A 19542-nucleotide genomic window follows, 5' to 3' on the forward strand; every position below is an offset into this window, starting at 1 on the left:
ACAACACGTTCTGACCCCGTTCTGCGGCAAAGGGCTCCAAGTAACAAAAAAATGGGGCTCCAGGCTCCACAGCGAAATTGTTTGGGGTCCTTTGCAGTTCTCAAATTTGATCATAAAATCTTTTACATCATTTGTTTGTTTACAGTGTTCAAATATTTCACAAATATCAATACATCGTGTGTTCCAATTAAAAATGGCGGAAAGCTCGTCACGGTGTAAGAACTCGGAAAGATCGATCAACAAAATTATTCGCTTTCATGATTTTTGAATGAACTATATTAAGCAATTATAAATTCTAACATCAAAATCAAAGTTAAGAAACTCACCTCTATTCCAGGAATGAGAAAAAGCGATATCACTCTGCAAGTCGCTCCGGGCATCACGGCGAACTGATTTCTTGACAAACAGTAAACTAAAAAGCTCATAATGTTTTGTTTCAAAGTTCCAACCGGCCTAACTCATTGATCTATATATAATAATTTTGCCATGTATTTTCAATTTCATAAAGAAAGTACCTGTTTTTAACTTGAGAAACGTATCGAAGGGCGAAGGCATAATGTTTTGAGCTGGCTTTGCCGGCCGTGGAGATTTATAGCCCGTCCTTGCCGTCACCTCTGGCCAGTGGCGACCCTCCTTGTGTTTTCCCGCCATTCGTGCCACAGTTGAGCGAGGGACTGGGAATGAAGCTGACACGTCATGCAACATAAATAAAGGTAAAACAAAGCAAACTTGAATCCTGTGCAAGAAGTCTTTTCTTATGGGGCGAAAAGACACAGAAGGAAGGTCGGATGTGGAAAAATTCAGGAAAAATATAGGTGGGTTCTTTAGTCCATGTTTACTTTAGTAAATGTAGCTGTAAAATCGTCGATTGACCGTGCAGTTGCCAGAGTTGTGGAGAGAGTCAGAGAGATCAATTTACGTGGAGTCGATGGAACCTCGCTGCATTGCAGCCTACTGTAAAAATTTACCGTGGTCTTTTCTGTAGCTTCAATGCGCTAGTACAAAGTTTACATTTTAAAGCTCTTTTCTGGTCACAAATGGCCGTTTTTGCAATTGACTCGCGGTTGCTACTTGTCCGCCATGTTGGTTTTAGAGGTATCGGGTTTCCCTTATGGGGACAGGGTGGGAGGGTGGTCACGAAAGTGAGGGTATGGAAGGTTGGAAATTTGTACGGTGCAAAAGGCAGGAGCATACCGTATGCAACCATATCTTGTAGACTCCCTGTGGTTAATATGATAGACTGTACGAAGCGCAATATACCTTTATATTCTCACTAAATTTCGCAAAAAATCAAGAGTCATTTCGCGAGTGTTAAATTTCGCGATTTTGAGAGAAATATGTAGCTTTGACTTCAGAACTGTAACAACATAATTAATTTATGATCGTCATCGTAAAAAACAGCAAACAAAACAAGTTAAACATGACAGAGCAAAAGGTATTTCACAGTCTAAATACCCAATAGGTACATCTACAACTGCACAAGCGAGATTTTGAAGAACTTAGCGGCAGAGGACAGTTTGTACAGTGAGAGGGATGCAGTGGAAGATAGCTGATCGACGAAATCAAACAAAAATCTCCTAAACATGAAGCTGAGACATGTTGGAATAACTCAGTAATAAAGCAATAGCTTGTCATTATTTTATTGATATTAAATGGTATTAAAGTTCGCGATTTTAATCTTCGCGCAACACTCACAAAATTAAGTGAGAATAAGGTACTCCCAGATTTTTAAGTCAGCCCATTTTATATTATGACTGACAGGCAATTTTATTGGCTACTGCTAACAAAGGAAAACAATTACAGTCCTTGTTCAACTGTCAAGCTATCCCCTGTTCATGTAGCTTTCCTTTGAATGTCATGTGGCCAATAGTTTTCCAGTTCAATTGCCCATGTTGCAAAAAAGAAGAAATACTAACTGGCCATACTATTTATATTCTTCTTTGCTTGTCCAGTCAAATAAATGTGCTACTGCTCATGAGAAGAGTTATAATGTGGCATACAACATCAAAACTAGGATTTTTGTGGGGGCAAAGCCGCCACATTGTTATCGACTGCGGGATTTATTTGTGTGTGGGTTTGCTTGTGTCACGTGGTCTTCTGCGAGAGAGCCTGGGGATGAGTCGGCGGTGCGTGTCGAGTAGGCCATATTGGATTTTGGCGTGTTGTACGTTTCGTGTGGTTTCTTTGATTTCACTGAGCTGTCCTTTTAGTTGCTCGTCATTACAGCAGCTCACGAAGTCATACTAGCCAACATTTTGTTTGACTGGAAGTCTGTGCAGGTTGCACATCAATTCAAGAGGAGCTTTTACGCTTACGCAAGCCAATATTGAAAGCCGCAGAAACAGCACAATTTAATACATTTGTACTTGAATCAGTTTATATGGCTATATGTTCTGATATATGTAAATTATTCTGCAATGCATACCTACGGAGCGATATAATAAACAAACCATTTTAGTGCTACTGGTTAAAAAAGAAAAAAAAAAGGAAAAAAGAAAAAAATTGTCCCCTCTGGGATTCGAACTCGGGCCTCTGGTGACCTCTCGTTCCCCAGTCAGATGCCTACCCAACTGCGCTACGCTTACATTCTTAATGACGTAAGGGCGAAAATATTGTATATCAATGTAATAGACATTCCGCTGTTTATCTGTTATCATGTGCATCAAAGAAATGTTTGAATCACCTGCTGCTCATAAATTTTCAAGGAATGAATTTGCAAAAAATCACAAAGATTATTTGCCGCAATAAATAGCAGCCTTAAGGTAATTGAATGTACTAAATGAATTCACAAAAAAGAAGAATCAAATTTGAAATTATCAAGCCCCCACACGTACGCATCGCGGACCGATTTTTTTAACCTGTGTTAATAATACACCAAGTGAAATATTGATCCATTCAGTAACTGATCATGGGACACTTATTTAACTTATTAAAACATCATAGCCTCCACTTGGTACAACTTGCATTAGGCCCTCTGAATTTTCATCGCTTCTGTAAGGTCTTCAGGTGTCTTTTGAACAATGACATTCAATTTTATTCTGGAAAGCAAAATCATTAATCCAGGTCATTCTTCAAGCACACGAGTACACAGTACACCATGTATATAGCATACAGTGCATAGTTCACTACTGACAAGATATTTTTTCCTAGACTTGTTTTTACATTCTTTGTTATTAATATTTTGCTGTATCAGGAAAACAAGAATTCAAAGGCCGTAGTAAGAAGAAAACACTGTCAATCCGTGACAAAGCACAGTCCAAGAAATCAAGTGGAACTATTCAGGTAATGATTAAGTTTAAAAAATGAGTACAAATTTGCATTTCGTACCAAAAAGGGTGTGAAATGTGGAAGATTAGCTACTTTTCTTTTTTAGCAGAACTTCTTGTTTAGTCTTGGTAGGTTCACAATGTACTTGTAAGTATCCAGTCAGTGACAGTGGGGTTGCATGATTGGAAGGCTCAGTTGGATTGAGGATGTTGAGATGTGGTGATTTTTTGTTCCATTTCCACAGAGTTTTCACAGTTTTCATACGGGTCACTACAGGCATGGGGTGAAATTCATTTACAAACTCTGCTAGACTGAAAATTAATATATAAGGCAAACATTGCAGGAATTATTGCATGCTGAGTATCATAGAAGTTGATTTACAAAAGTTACAGAATATACCAAATTAAATTATTAACAAACTGGACACTTTGAGTTTTATTTGATAGTCAAGTTCCTTTTCTGACAAATGTTCCACTGACTTTTGAGAGAGCCAAAGTGTTAACAAGTAGTGTTCAGTCTGAGGCATTTTTATGCACACTCAAAATGATTGACTAAGTTTTTAGGCAGACAGTTTGGGAACCACCTGGCCTGGGTTTGATTCACAAACTTAGCATCATATGTGGGTTGAGTTTGTTGTTGGTTCTCATCCTTGCTCCGATAAGGTTTCAGTTCGCTGGGTTCACCATCTTTTCCCCCTCCAGCATTATAACCAACGGGGTCTTCCAAATTCCAATTCGATCGAGAATACAAGGCCCCACAAGCTTTTTAATCCGGTGTAATGGTCTAAATAAAGGTAATTTATTAATTAATTTAATTAATTAATTATTTATTTATTTATTGACCTTGAACACTGTCATGATGTTTGTAAAATTCTTTGAGGGAAAGCCAGGTAGTGATCTGCATTTAACTTCTTCTTCTTACAGTTGCAATCGTTTAGGTCTTTAGTGAACAAAAGGCTTCCCTTGCGTGAAGTTACAACTTATGATGTATATGAATCATACTGGTATATTACTATTTTTGGTTACCCTCACCATTTAAGCTCTTATAGTGTGGTTGTCTGGGTAAGGCTGTTGAAAGTAGTGAAATTCACTGAAATTCACTACTTTCAACAGCCTTTGACACTTACATGTAATCTTGCATGTGCATAATACCTTTTTCTCCAGTTTTTGAAATGTCAGCCACCTTTTAACACATTTTTTTCTACTCTTCCCCATATACATGTAACTAGATGAGGTACTAAATTTTACAAAGCTGAAGATGTTTTATAGACCTTATTTTTGGCAAAGTTAAATGTCAACCAGTACAGACACATTGGTAAATTTGTCATTTTCAATTTTTTATTTAGACTTATAATATACTTTGTTGTTTGGAAGCCGGAAATGAGCACTGACCAGATGGGCTTTTTGGCTCACTAGTTTTTACTTGCGAATAAGAGCATTCCAACCCCAGAAGAAAAATGAATGGATATAAATAATTAATCATGCCAGATAAATGTTTGTAAGAGATAAATTATACTGTTCTTCCAGTGTTGTCTACCACGACTACCATTGTGTTAAATACTAACCTCTGTCAGGGGTGCAGTTAATTATGAGACATATTTGCTGGGCAATAAAAAATTTTTTTTGGAAGAATGTATATGACACTATATATGAAAAATTTGAGGAATAGACATATGCAAGGGGTGCATTGAAATTTGCATTATTCTTTGCCCCAGTTGATCAGCTAGCTGATCACACCCTGACGAAAGAATTTTGTATACGGATTGAATAGTTTGTAGAACCACATGTTGTCAATCATGCATGTTGAATCAGAAGCCATCTTTGGGAAGAATACTGAATGTAAAATTTATCTCAATCTTTTTCAGATTGTCTTATTGTATTTGTTTGTTATCCTTGCTGTCCTTGTGTCGCTGTACTTTGTGTTTTACACTGTGTATGCGAGCAACAAAGCTGAAAGCCACTCAAGCTGACAAAAAGAGACAAGAACTGAATACCAAAACTTGTGGCAAGGTATGTGCAATTCACTGTGGTAACCCATGATTGGATATGCAGACGGAAGCTACATTGTTATTAACAGAACTCAGTGTGGCGTATGGATGCTTTTTTTTTTACGATATCAGTTATCCTTATAAAGTAGGGGTTATGATTTGACTGATTGCTAGACAAACCAGGCAGATATGCTGGGGGAGGGGACTTGAATTTATATGTATGGTGAGGTGAAAGTACTCCCCAATTGCCAGCTGAGGGATTGAAACTGGATAACTTTGATGGTAGTTCAGTTAGTTTGCAGCCATCAAATAACGTGTATGAACAATAAGTTATGTGATGATAAACTGAAGGCATAAACAGACCTAGCTATTTACATTTGATTTATCAAAAATCGAAGTTTTCTGCATTTTAAAATTGAAACATCCCTACTCGAGTCAGTTTTACCAGTTCAAAATTCATTATTGCAATAGTAATAACGCAATATGTACTCTGAACTGGCAGGGTAACACAGTTAAGCTATATAAAAAAATGGCAGAACATTTTGACCAAGTAAGGCTGTATGTCTTGATACTACTTTCGACTCTAAAATTCTAGCAGTAGAACCTATTTTGAAACCTCTTGCATTTAATGCGAGCACTGACATAAACAATGTCAGCAAGCGCAGATCTGCCCGATAAAGAGCCCAGCTAGGAAGGTGTGCGTGAGGACGCACGACAATTTGAGATCCCGTCTTGGGTTTGAATGAATTATGGAACAACGAAGGCCAGAATAATTGTATCGTTGTTAAAATTTTAGTAATAACTGAATCAATTCTCAATTACAATTTATTGTTAGTTCTACATTTGTACATGTATAATTATTAATAGCAGTTAAAGTTTCACTAGAATTTTTTAATCATAATGATTGTAATTAGTTCGTAATTCTATCGTGGGAAAAGAAGAACTTACAATTTTCAAAGATTTTAAAATGCAATAGTTCAGTCTAATGCTATATGGATCAGTCTTCCGTGGCAGCGCCAAAGCAAAACAGACACCAGTCTTCGCACTCTGGTTTACTGTCTCTTTTCTCCCTCCTCGCAGCACAGCCTCCACGTGGCGGCAGATGAACCTCGATGCCAGCCGTGCATATTTTCCCGCCAAAAAACATCGCGCGCGAAACAGCGGAGACAACGCGTTTGGAAACTTCTGGTCCCCAGGCCTCGGGCCAAATTCTTCTGACCTCTTCTTCAACAAACAGCAACCGTCTACAAGGAACTAGTTTTGTAAAACTGAAGTACCGTAGAGTATACCGGTGTTTTACCTCCTGTCGCGACTGTTTTGTTGATAATAGTCTTGGTAAAACCTCTGTTTTCCAGCTGTGCGTCGTCCAGTTTGCGAAGGACATCACTAACGGCCGCTCTATAGTCGTGGTTGAACACACGAATTGCCATGTTTTCTTTCGCTGTTGAATCTGCAATTTGTTAGAGGAGCAGTTATTAGTATAACTTAAAGTTAATAAAATGGAAATCTCTTTCCGTCTGCTAATTATTTTTAAGTGGACAGACAGTCAAACAAATACAGGATTCGCCAACTTATCGCAGTTACCTGTAATCTCTACCAAGCCGTCCTCAAAAAATTATTTTTGCTTTACATGCGCTTTTTAATGTGTGGTGTTTTTACGAGTTGAAACTAGGAAGATGCAATTTCTGTTTTTAAGCTGCTTAAACTTGTAAAGACCTGACTGGTTTCATCGGCTTAAAGGCTGTTTCGTTCAAGAAGCGCAAAAGTAAACGTTATCCAGCGGGTAAATTGTATCCGTTATACAATCGTCCAATTTATCCAGTGCCGGAATAGGAATTCATCCGCTTGAATAATTATTGAGTCCTTGAACTACTGGGTTCAGGGATGTATGCATTTCGTATGGGAATTTTGCTCTTATACATTTGTGAAAATTATGTTTTTAAAAAATTTTGCGATAAAATTGCCAGATCATAATGTGTAAAGGGAACAAAAAACGGAATCACATTTTGTGAACTAGATAATGCGTAACGTTTTAAAAGTAAAAGAATAAAACTTGACTTCATTCAAAGGGACTGCTACTGGTGCCGTGTTTCCACGAGAGAGGTTTATTGCGGTTGCAGTTAACCGCGGCTCATTTTGGTAACTTAACTGCAATTCAAGTATTAGATAAGCTCACTGTTTTCACAGAGCTAAATAACAAAATTAGCTTGTGAACAACTGATGGCGGTTGACGCGGGAAATTGAGCCGTTCTCGTAAAGTGCAATGCGCCGTTTCGAAAACTTTACTAGGAATTTGGGTTTATTTAAATTTTACTCCTTTAACGTTATTTCTTCAGAATTTCGTTGTCATGTAAAATTGCCACATAAGTTACAATTCGTCTGACTGCATATTGCTCGTTATCGCTATGTTATAATTCACTATCTGAGCGAATTGTTAGCCTTCACATTGAAATAAAACGGATAATGGTGGACAATTTGTATACGTTTAAATATACCAAGTAAATAAGTAGCTTATTGCATGGTGGCTTACCATGATGAGTCTGAAGTGAATCGGTTGTAGATACAAGAAGACACGAGACCAAAAAGGTCACGGTTATACACCAGGTGATGTTCGTCATTCTACAAGGGGACTATCCTGCATGGAAGAAAAAAAAGGAACTTAATATACTGTTCACAGTCTCTCTATTTATCACCGCAAAAGAATGCGAACGAAATAGCAGCGACGCCAGGGCGAGTAAGAAGAACGAAAGGTTCCTCGCGACTATTCCCGCGAATCGAAGGAGAAAAAAAAATCGATAAAATAGAGAGGGCTGTGAATAGCTAGACTTAAGTTCAACCGGTGATGCGACCTGCCAATCAAAGTAAAGTAATGCGAAAAGTTTAACATTACGCCGCAAACAGTGTAGGAACCTAAATATAACTGGTTACTATTCAACCTCGTTCCCAGGGTTGGGAACGAGGTTGTTACTATTTTGGAATTTCACCACTTTTTAGTGACCTTATTTCCCATTAGTTTTGGCAGCCATTATTAGTTAGTCTCATGGACACGTTTAAATTTCGTTTCACTAACGATCATCAAGTTTAGAATCGGCGAACAAACGTTGTGGTCTATTGCCATACGTAAGTTTGTAGGAGGATATCCGTATAGAATTTCGCGACGTTTGTAACCTTAATTAAACAATGTTGTCGTTCGACTGTTTTATTACTCAATGCCTTTTTTGATGATTGTAAGACAATACAAGACGCCATAATAAATTTCGGTGCATTGATCGGATGCTAATTTATTAGCCAATCAAAATGCAGCTGTAATATGTAGTGAAATGCTACCAGGGTTTCTTCTAGCAATAAAAAGCCTCGGATTGTTTTAGAAAGTGAAAACCCATGCGATGATTTTAAAGATTTCCCTTGAGACTACAACCTAGGCCATTTTTTTGAAACATTAAACGATTATTTGTTCTTCCATTACGCCAAAAAGCAAAAAACGGACGGCGATTTGTTTCAGCGAATTGGAACGGAAATTAGATATTTTTTTCACTCCGGCTTTGACATTACTTTTATTCAGGTTAAATTATTTGTATTACTGAATTCATCCGTTTGACTCGACTTGACTTTGTCTTTATTTTGAGTTGTCCCGTCCATTTTTGCCGTTATCGCTCTCAAGGATCTAAATAATTTTGAAAGTGCATTCTCTTGAAAATGTTTTTAAAAAAGTAGCCCGACCATTAAGGATCCATGCAACAATTATGATATTTAAACTACATCGATTTTATCGCGGTCTGAAGAACCGCCGTATATAAGTTTGTTTGCGCGTTTAGCTTCATTCATATTTGGAATTAGGCGAGGTCAAAATATGTTTTCCCTCCTCGCACAAGGAAACAACTCAGTATTCTGAGTTCATAATAATCGACTTGTCTCACCTTAACTTTCTTCACAACCTTGTATTGCTGTAAGGTTCTGCTTTTGAACAGTTGAGTAAAGAAGAGACAATTTATATGTTTTCGGCCTTAGTAATAAAAAACCCAGCCGCTTTGAAATGGTTAGCTTTCGATAATTACATGCCATTAATAAGGAAATGTTTGATAGCTCTATTATCATTCTTTTAACAACTTCGAAGCCGCAATTAGTAATTTCCTTTTGTTGAATGGATTTAATAAGCTCAATTTAACGAAAGAGGTGATAAAGGATCGTCGCACCTTTTTCTTCCAATTGGATTTTTTTTTAGGATTCCACCGGGAAAGCCTGTTCCTTAATTTAGCCAGTTAATATCTCGCCGTTTTTGTCTTCTGTCGCGGGATCGTTACAACAAATTGCACTTTTCTTCCTAACTTTACATCTAGTTACGTTATTGCAGGGTTTAATTTTGTTTGCTTAATTTTTGCGGTTTTCCGTCTCGTAAATGTACCCATTCTTCTATTGTTTTCTTATATGAAGTGCTACCAATGAAAATGGGATTTACAATTACATTGTTACATCGTTGTAGCTATGTTATAACCGCCATTCAAGTGGTTTCAAACAGTTGTTGTCATTACTAAAGCTAGGACGTCTTTTTGGGATCTTTTAGAAGTTTTCTTTTTATTATTAATCATTTCCTTTGACGTTTAAGAGTTTTATTAACTGCCTGCTATCACATGCTTCAAAACTCAGAACTATCTGTCATGTCGCATGATACACGTTAAAGGTTTGGGGGAAGCTAACTTCTATTCAATGTCGAATGACGAAAATGCTATTGTTGGTAACAATGCTCGCAACACATAGCAGCGCTTGTGGATTTAAATTAGCCAAGATTATCCCCTTGTATAAAAAAAACACCTTTAAACTAGGCAAAGCATTCTATGCACCGTCATCACCTCATAGAACGGCAGCTTTTTGTACTTCTTGTTGCACTTCTAGCGTAGGCCGTTGTTATAATGCGTAGTGTAAGGAACTGAAATAATAAAGCGATGTAGGCGTTGCATATCCGCTAACTTGCTCTAGAAACGAGTTCGCGTGAGGGCTGAGACAACACTGAGACATCTGTCGTGGAGCGCTCGTTTTCAAGTATTTCGAGTTATTATTTAAGATTTTGGAAATGTCGGATTTGGCGGTAAATAGAAAAACAAACAACGCGTCAAGAACTCGCGGGCAGAGCCACGTGCCGATAGCAAACAGACTCTTCCGTCCGCTTCTGACACCAAACAGCTGTCGAAGTTAAAAGGTAAGACATCTTACCGCGGCTGTGCATAACGTGAAGTTGCGTGCAATGCGTGGTTTGCGTGTTTCGCTACGTTTCGCCAACACTTCTTCTGTAGCTTTAAGCATGGTTTTAACGTTGGGTGCTTCCCTTGTTTCACATGATGGAGCACGCCCGCTCATTTGACTAACATTGCACCAATATCAGGCCACATTCTGTTAATTTAAGCTTACACGTGCAAGACAAATACAATTTCAAACAATTACTACAACAAGAGACAACTTAGAGTTCCAACGTACTCACAAATAAACTGAAGGGTACAGGAAACTGAGTAAAATCAGCTAAGTACCACAGTTAAGAACTGACAAGAGGGCTTATATTAGAGAGTGCGAATCTGTTCAGGCATACATTAGGCTTATAATTTAGACCAATGAGGGAATCCTTAAAAAGAGAATGCCTTTTTGTGAGGATTTTGTGTTAATATATTGCTTGGTCGATAGTTTAATTCGGGTGGATGGTAAATTTAGCGGCTTTGGAGATTGACTTGCGGGCAAAGTTTCTGAATTTCACCAAGAAGTGAGCCTTGTCCAAAATAATGTTAAGGCCCTTGGTCACAAGCCGTGAAAAGTTCCGTAACAGTCTGAATATTGTTACAGAAGTGACAAGTATCGCCGTTTTCTTCTATCCTGAGCCTGAATAGTTTGCTTTTATTACACACATGGTTAATAAAAGGAAGTTTATGCAAGCTCGGAACTGACCTGTGTAAGACCTTTGGCCTCCTAGGCGGGCCTTAGAAGTATATTGTTAAAATATGAAGTAGCGCTTTTCTTTGTAATTTAATAGGGAATGATTAAAGCTCTCAGTTTAGCTGTACTATGAGCCTTTTTTTTAGAATGTCATTATAAATAAAGCCTCAAGTATTGAAAGAAGTTTGTTAAGATGTTGTAAGTTATTAGTTGAAATTCCGCTAGGGACATTCAGACTTCCGTCTTAACTCCTTAATTAAGCCAACAGATTTTCTGGGGATAGTTATAAACTGCCACAATTATAAGGACAGTATATGCTGGAGAGACCTGAAGAGTTTTTAGTGTCCAAGGGTTACGTTGCACCATTTTCTCTTGGTTGCACTAAAACACTCGGCACCTATAACTGGAAGCCAGGTTTCCAATTAAGCCGCTGTGTAGTTTCATTTCCTTTCTTAATTTTCTGTAACGGACCTCTGAATCCAGGATATTGAATTTAATAACTTCGAGAACAAATTAGAAATAAATAAAACACTTCAGGTGCCCTAGCGGAAATAAACCATGGTGTAAGTTCTTTAAATATTTGAGCGCGAAATTTCAATTTTGACGAAAAATCTTGCTCAAATACAGAGATTGTTATTCAAACAAATTAAACGAAAGTTTTTTCTTTGAAGTTAGCATGACAGGAAATGTAAATCAGCACAGTTACGTTGAACCTCCACTAACGTGCATCTCTTATAAGTGGACACCGCTGCTGATATATTTTTTTGTTCCAAGGGTGGAGATTATTCTTTTTTTTACTGTTCCTGCTTCGTGCGTCGGAAAATAAGGCACTGTAACCAGAATGAAAGAAACGACCTTCTCCTACAGATTCCAAACTTCCACGCGCCGATTCCTCAATTTCCTGTTTGAAACTAAGCTAAATCCTTGCTTGAAAATAAACATAAATTAGTAAAAGAAAACGTTTTCATAAATTTTAGATACAATGTCAGTCTTACCGATTTTTTCCTTTTAAAATTTAGACTCGTTTAAGTTTTAAATTTTTAGCCGTTTAAGTCTCGTTTAAAGGTTTGGTTTACCAGCCGTTGTCAATCATTTAAACTTAAGATGTTGCCCAAAAAGGCGTCTCTTGCTTTTGGTTTTTGAGGTATTGATGTTGCTTGAGATGATTAAAAAATGCGAGTCCTGTTCTTGTAAGGTGAAATCTTACCGATCGGCAAAAATCCGTTGTACCTCACCACGGAGCCGTTTGAATTACTGAAAAGCTGCAGTAGTTTGTGAACGTCCACTAGAAACTGAAAACAAATGCAAAGGTTTTTTTTATCAGCCAACGGGTTTATGTTGACTTAACGGGCGACCTGTCAACATGATTTTCTGTCACCTTTTTACGTTTGATTTTGACTAGCAGAAAGCGGTAAAACAGGCAAGGATACACCTTACATTCGCGGGTTTACATACTGCGCTTTAGGTCAACTCAGTAAGCGAGTTGTTTTGTGTGCAATTTTCATTTAAAACAGGAGACTTGAATTTAAAGAGGAAGATATCTTTGCTGGGACTAAAACAGTCGCAAAAGAAATATGAAAACGATTCTTGGAACCGATGTTCTTTGCGCATGCGGTGCCTTGCAAACGCTCTACCACTGAGCTTTGAAGCCACTCAGGGGGAGCAGGTCAGTTTTTACAACACAATTTTTCGTGAAATGAAGAATAAATGATTAATTCTTAACTTGTGAACCGCGGTTTTGATTCAGACAACTCTCACTTAACAGGCACCTCTATAAGACGGACACCTGTTGGTGGTCCCGTCCCTGCCGATTTTTAGCCAATTTACCGTATCCAAACTCCCTATAAGACGGACACCTCTCTGAGACAGACAGTTGGAGCCGGTGTCGACAGGGACACCAAGGAGTTGACTGTATGCCCTATTATTTTCGACACCCATTTTTACGTAATAAGCAATGTTCCGTGAACGTGACCAATCTTCGGACCCCTTGAATTGATCTTTATCCAGTCTTGAGCAGGTCATGGTTTTCTTTTTGTTGCGCACAGAACAAGGAGCGGTCAGGTGGCGAAGACGTCATACAATACAGTAGTTTGGACGTAATGTTATAACATATAATGTTCCTTTGGTTTCTATATACTAGTTTGCAACGGGAGAACCCCAGCAGCGGACACGAGGGAGAACGAAGAAAATAAGTGAGTGGCAGCGAGTGGACAAACCATGAGAACGCACCGCGGAATACGCAGGCCGATGGGAAGGTTGGGGAACGCGACAGGCGTTCTGATTGGCTGTATTTCTATGGCATGGTATAAATACTGGTTTGAAATCCGAGTTCAGTGAGGGACTCGAAAAGAGGACCTAGGTCGAAAATAAGCTTGCATTCACTTTCAAGAGAATGAAAAGTGAGTTGGGTGCGCATGCGAGGTCATTTATAATCACGGTTCACGGCTAATAACAAAAATCACGATTCCCGAGAAAAATAAACTATAGCCATTTCACATTTCACGGGAAAAATAAGACTTTTTACAAATCACGAAAATACCCTTTACCACCCTCTTAAAAATTTATTTTTCTGTCGCGCGAACGACTGGGGACGAGAAAGCGTGGACGGCAGCCTGCTCACCACGAGGCAGCTCACGAATTCCCCATGGCTCAGTAATTAGAACATCAATCCCAGTATCTAGGAGGTCATGCGTTCGACTTTCAGAGTATTCCACTTGACAGCAAGATTTATCCATGCATTTAAATTCTAACATAATTTTGGGGAATTAAATTTGCACATTTAGACTGTTTTCAAATAGACCACTGACAACATCTAATTCTATCTTTTACATTCAGTATTAATTAATGTCAATAAATGTCAAGCGGACAGCTGACGAATAAAGAAAATCATCAACCGTGGACGGCGCTACGCATTAGTTAACTGTACGAGCGAATTTATAGAACTCCGTTGAATAAAAAAAATGCATCGTTATCGATTTGGTATTTAGAAATTCAGTATTTCTTGATTATTTATAGTTACTTGAGTACAATCCCAAGGCAAATTTAACTGAAACAACCCGAAAGTTGTAATATTCAAATAGTTGTCTCCGATTGTTTTTTTTTTATTATTATTTTTTAATTATTCTGAACTACTTCACATGTTTTTAACGTGTTACGCTGTTTACTTAACCCACCGAAAGCGAATACTAACTGATTGAAATATATTTTCCATCCTTTTCTTTCTTCTACATTGCACCAAAAAAGGTCTTAAGATATTCTCAAAGAAGAACAATGATATATCCGTTACAAGGAGTTCGTGGTTTTCAAACCGATCCGTGTTTTTTTTTTTACTTCACTCTTGCGTTATCATTAGACCTCACTGACTCATGCAAATCAATCTTTATTATCCCAAATATTAGGTTTCGTACACGTGTGTTCAAAAGTTCTTAATTTTACGAGCCTTTATTAGGAAAATAGTTCTGAGTAATATTACATCTTTCTACTACACTTACCGAAAAATCTCACACTGAAAAATTGATGACAAAATTTTTACATCGCAAGGATTGAATTGTTCCGGCTGGTTATTAGTTCGGCAGCTTACACGTGGAATTAAAATTTATGTAAGGGCTACGGTGTGTGTCTACAGTAATAATATTAATAGTATGTCATCTTTAAAGGCGGTATAGCTAAAACCTCACTGAACCGTTGCCGCAAAGCAAAATAGACAAGTATTAGGGTGCGCGCACTGCGGAATCGCTCGCTTGACATTCTTTTCCTGTTGACATCTTTTTGAAGGGAAATGAATTTCAATCCCAGCAGTGCATTGCTGGTTTTTCTCTCTTTTCTTCAGCGCTTCCTGGTGTACTTGGGCGGACACTTCGCTCCCCCATACACCAGGGATACTTCGACGTATTTCATCTTCAACTCTTGCCATGTCTTGGCAAGGGACACGTTTCCAGTAGCGCACAGTCTTACGGAACTCTGCTCTGCTCTCATCTTCAGCTTCTTGAGAGAAAGTTGTTGTCTTTCTGTAGCCCCGTTCTGTCAGAGCTGCCTTGGTCAATTTTCTCTCCAAATCCTCCTTGCTAGCAGTGTAACGTCTGTCAAATATACGGATGTCCACCTTTCGCTCTGCGGTCGTGGCCTCTATTAACGAAGGCAAGGATTTTATTATTAGCTTTTAGAGAGGATCCGAATACGGAAGGTGAACTGAAACAGGGTCATACGCCCGATTACCAAACGATATGTATTGTTTACAGGGTAAGAAATGCAATGCGTCTCATGATGCAAAGTCGGAAATGAAATCTTGAGTCCTCTTTTATAGGTTGTGGAGCTTGTTTTAAGTGTTACGAGCGAATGTGTTGTCAAGCGTTGAAAGGTCTGGGTGTACGTCCATTTTGTTGTATACTTAAATATCGATTCTGTGTTTTTTGACCCAAATTATCTAAAATATAAAAGTATTACCTTTTGCATTCGTGAAACAATTTCTCATCCCTGCCGTTGTAAACGACTTATAGAAACAAATAACGACTTGGACACTTTTTGCGTGTGGCGGAATTGTGTTCTTGTTTTTGCCACTCGGCCTCGAAAACGTTACCCCCAACAATGAAATGAATTCTTTATCATGTTTACAACACTTATTAAAACATACCCTGTATCACTGTTGAAGCCAGAAGAAAAATCAACAAGAGCAACATCTCGCATGGTCTTTGCAGCATCGCCATGATTAAAACTTCCTGACTATCTTGATTCTAAGAAAATATCGTTCTGACAAGTTTTAAGGCCACGTCAGACATTTGTACATGCATGTTAATAAGTTAATCTGTTATTGTCGCATCAAAGGAATTAGCTTTTCAGGAAGTCAAATTCTCATAATTTGACTGAACATTTAGTACCATGTATTGCGTCTTGCGTAATATTGTCGAAAAAACTGCTCGATCGGCGTGTACCGTACTATTATATAGTAAATTGTGCCTAGCTTAATAAATTGCCATAGCGGTTTTTAAGCTATGTGTATCTAATAAGAGCTAGGAAAATTGAAATATGTCATTGCTTTGACATGAAGTTCTAATTGTAAGCCTTCAGACGTACGTTATTTCAGCTTGAAGATAAACATTTTTTTTCATTGTTTTTTCTAACCCGTCGATCAAAATTCAATTTCCCTTTACCATGTCAATATATTATTATGCAGATAAGTAATGAGAATTTTAAAAATCAACAAGAAACAAGCGGTAGTGTCTTGATGTACGGTGGTACCCTCGCCTTACCTGAGACCACCCAGCAGACCGCGTCGTTATAAAAGCCAGTTTTTCTTGGCCTTGGCAAAACCTCCGTCAATTTTGTATCTGAAAACGTATTCACTGATCCGGCCACCTTGTCAATGCGATCAGCGAAATATTTTTGATGCACATACGTTTATTTTCTTCAAAAAAATTACCCCCGTTGACTACAAACAACCTGATGAGTACTGTGTTTGGAATAACAGCTCAGAATTGAATGCTTGTTGAATACCGCATTTCGTTTAACGTAAAAGACATTCACAAATTTTCTCACAGTGTTTCGTTGATTCCGTCACCGTATTCGTATGTTTTACTGTATGAAAGGCATTCTATTCAAAATAACTTGTGATGTTGACATATTTGCTGAACAAAACAAACACTACAAGCGTACTGCAATTAGCACGGCTATAATAACATTGATGAATCCTCGCCAATTAGTTTTTAATTGTTCAGTTATAGCGATATAATTTGGGATAAAAAAAAAAATTAAAAATTGTTCTGCTGTCAAACAATCAGATGCGAGTATTTACGGGGGCGGTATTATTAAGGAAATAAACCGGCATGCAGAGAAAAGAACTAAAGGTCACTGCGTGACAGTTTACACATCACGGTCGTTACGCGAGTTACGTTACGCGTAGGTCAAACTTCACGTTTGTACAATACGCGTTCTTCACGGTTTACTGAGTGTAGAAAGGCCTGGCAGTAGGGGTGGCTTAGCGACCGATTTCTAGCAAAGCTTCGCCTTTAGAAACTTTTTGGTGTGAGAAAACCCAGGACAAATTAAGTAAGATTGACTTTACCCTCGTTCAGGAATGTCGACTTGTTTCACAGTTGTGTATCTAAGCTAAACTTATTTGATATCTCTTTTCATGAAATACCCATACACGGATCTCGTTCGCGTAAATTACAACTTGCGTCCCGTCTCCGTCTCCGGTCGGTCGGTTGGTCAAACTAACAGACAGACCGACCGACAGACAGACAGACAGACATACAGACAGACAGACAGACAGACAGACAGACAGACAGACAGACCATCCTGTTCTCCAGTATGAACTAGCACATTAAAGAAAATCAAAGCTGCAAAAAATCCAGAATTTCGCATGAAGAATTATTACTAGTACACGTAAATTCGACCATATAACACCTCCCCATGAGTAGTTATCTGACGTATACGGTAGGCATTTAAATTCTTGCGTTCAAATGTGTCAAGCTAGCGATCGTTTTGCAATACGTTCTGTTGTGCGTGACCGTAATATGAGAAAGAAGGACAGTTTGAATATCCCAGTTTTTTTATATAGGGCTACTACCCTTTGGAATTTCTTACCACGTGCTGTTACTGCAGCTGAAAGATTATATACATTTAAAATAAACTGAGAGAATTTCTCTTTGATACACATTTTCTTAGTTAGGAGATTTACTTTTCAAAACTTTTATATGATAATGTTTAGGAATCTTATCCAGTCAGTCAGTCAGTCAGTCAATCAGTCAGTCAGTCTGATGCCAAATGATATCTCGATTGGTTTTGTTAACAAATAGCTCGAGAACATGAAAGCAACTGCTAGCTGGTCACATACGAAACTGGCTGTATATATAAACATATATCTTACTTCTACAAGATTTTAAATAACTTCTGCAATAAAATATTACAGTATACGGAGTTAAATTTCGATAATGAAGCAGTTGTCATTTTACGCGATGTTAATTTTTGAAAAGTCGTAGATGTTTTAGTGAGAACATTTCAGTGCTTATAGAGCTCTAATTTGCACATCCTGTGTGTATCCGATGTTAAATAATACACAATAATGTAACACGCAGAAATACTACAAAAATGTGGCTTCTATTTCCCTAACAGTAGTGGTTCAACTCAAATTAAACCTGCAATATAAAGCAATGCACTGTCTTGGACCAAGTGATGAATACCCGATATTGTCTTTATATGTCATGAAAAGGCAAAATTCTCAGACAGCCTTCGTGGCCGCGGACATCCAAACAGTCTGGACTATATCACTCTGGAGATAATTAATAGCTAACAAAGTGTGTTAGGCTTTTCAGGCGTTTTCGATATTCCCATTTTGAAAGTTTTACTTGGGCCAAGGTCCCCGGAGGGGGGACTCCCATATGAGAGTGACGGGGATGCTCGTCGTCTCGCTGAGGGGTATAAATTTCGGACTTGGGGTCTCGCTTAGGGTGTTCTGAGGAAAATGCAAGAAAATGACAATATGTTTAGCCGTCAGGGTCTCGTGAAATATACAAATATAAGTTCTTTTTCTCAGAATTTTGGTATCTTTTAGGGGTCTAAAATAGCTTGAGCCACGCCCAGATTGGTCTCTTTTAGGGGTTCTTTTCAAAATTTCCGACGAGCATCCCCGTTCCTTTCCATATGGGAGTCCCCCCCCCCCCCCGGGCCAAGGTCCAACTAACTGTCAAAAGAAAGCGTGAGTTTCCTTTCGTTTTGCGTTTGCTAAGCTCTATAATGGCTTAGCTTGTAAAATACTCGAGCAACATTTGTAGCCAATTGAGGCAAAATACAGTAGAAACTTCCGATCTCCCGATTCTCCGGCGGATCCCGAGCAGTTGTCGTTTCCCTTGGATAGTACTTCTCTGTGACTTACCCCCGATTTCTCGAAGCAATTTTCGTATTCCCTGTCGGTTCAAGGAATCGGGATTCTAGTGATCAATCCGAAAGCATTCGTGGCTTGCTTGGTTCACGCGCGCTCGCCGGTTTTCCAGCTCTTAGATTCCCGGCATCGATTGTATTTGTTTTACTTCGAGCTCTGATTGGTTCAATGATGTGATTCCCGGAGTTTCGAGTTCGATTTTAAATATATACATGGATCAATATAAATGGGCATCAGTAAAGACAGTTGATATTTGACGCTACAAGCAAGCAGTGTTGAAAAACGGGTTTTTGATATAGTATAGTTAGTTGAGGGGACTACTAACTATGTATATAGATATGGTTTTATGTGCCGCGCGGCACGAAGAGAATTGAGTATCTGTGCAGACAGTTTTATATCTTATGCAGATATTTCCCCTCCATACAAATATTTTTGTTATTCATGTGCCACAGACCTTCGCAGGTGTGCCACATTGAAAGAGGAGCCCCGACAGGGA

General features: G+C 38.4%; 3 protein-coding genes across 4 annotated transcripts; 1 reads left to right on the plus strand and 2 right to left on the minus strand.

Moving 5' to 3' along the window:
* Positions 1–702: 702 nt before the first annotated feature.
* On the plus strand, positions 703–6764 carry LOC144650007 (uncharacterized). The gene is made up of 4 exons (XM_078509644.1): positions 703–815; positions 3194–3282; positions 5132–5276; positions 6335–6764. The coding sequence occupies exons 1-3, from the start codon at positions 758–760 to the stop codon at positions 5234–5236; spliced, it is 252 nt and encodes an 83-aa protein (XP_078365770.1). The 5' UTR covers positions 703–757; the 3' UTR covers positions 5237–5276; positions 6335–6764.
* On the minus strand, positions 6499–7889 carry LOC144650005 (uncharacterized). The gene is made up of 2 exons (XM_078509642.1): positions 7785–7889; positions 6499–6704 (listed from the first exon to the last, which is right to left on the minus strand). Exons 1-2 carry the CDS (start codon positions 7870–7872, stop codon positions 6499–6501), a joined length of 294 nt encoding a protein of 97 aa, XP_078365768.1. The 5' UTR covers positions 7873–7889.
* Positions 7890–14533: 6644 nt separating this feature from the next.
* Positions 14534–17837, minus strand: LOC144649928 (uncharacterized). Of its 2 annotated transcripts, none has more exons than XM_078509521.1 (2): positions 15801–17837; positions 14534–15295 (listed from the first exon to the last, which is right to left on the minus strand). In XM_078509521.1, exons 1-2 carry the CDS (start codon positions 15871–15873, stop codon positions 14844–14846), a joined length of 525 nt encoding a protein of 174 aa, XP_078365647.1. In that variant the 5' UTR covers positions 15874–17837; the 3' UTR covers positions 14534–14843. The 2 variants fall into 2 exon arrangements, with proteins under 2 accessions (XP_078365647.1, XP_078365648.1); XM_078509522.1 differs by lacking the exon at positions 15801–17837 and adding an exon at positions 15614–15739.
* Between the last annotated feature and the right edge of the window lie 1705 nt (positions 17838–19542).

The sequence above is a fragment of the Oculina patagonica genome, chromosome 4 (genome assembly GCF_052425735.1).
Source record: "Oculina patagonica isolate OP01 chromosome 4, crgOcupat, whole genome shotgun sequence".
Classification (NCBI taxonomy): Eukaryota; Metazoa; Cnidaria; class Anthozoa; order Scleractinia; family Oculinidae; genus Oculina; species Oculina patagonica.

Excerpts from the sequence above, each read along its gene's own strand:
- LOC144650007 (XM_078509644.1), top strand. The coding sequence starts at position 758 with ATGGGGCGAAAAGACACAGAAGGAAGGTCGGATGTGGAAAAATTCAGG. Across the intron at positions 816-3,193 it reads AAAATTCAGGAAAAATATAG|GAAAACAAGAATTCAAAGGC; the intron begins GTGGGTTCTTTA and ends TTGCTGTATCAG. Across the intron at positions 3,283-5,131 it reads AATCAAGTGGAACTATTCAG|ATTGTCTTATTGTATTTGTT; the intron begins GTAATGATTAAG and ends AATCTTTTTCAG.
- LOC144650005 (XM_078509642.1), bottom strand. The coding sequence starts at position 7,872 with ATGACGAACATCACCTGGTGTATAACCGTGACCTTTTTGGTCTCGTGT. Across the intron at positions 6,705-7,784 it reads TTCACTTCAGACTCATCATG|ATTCAACAGCGAAAGAAAAC; the intron begins GTAAGCCACCAT and ends AACAAATTGCAG.
- LOC144649928 (XM_078509521.1), bottom strand. The coding sequence starts at position 15,873 with ATGGCGATGCTGCAAAGACCATGCGAGATGTTGCTCTTGTTGATTTTT. Across the intron at positions 15,296-15,800 it reads GGCTTCAACAGTGATACAGG|AGGCCACGACCGCAGAGCGA; the intron begins GTATGTTTTAAT and ends CTTCGTTAATAG.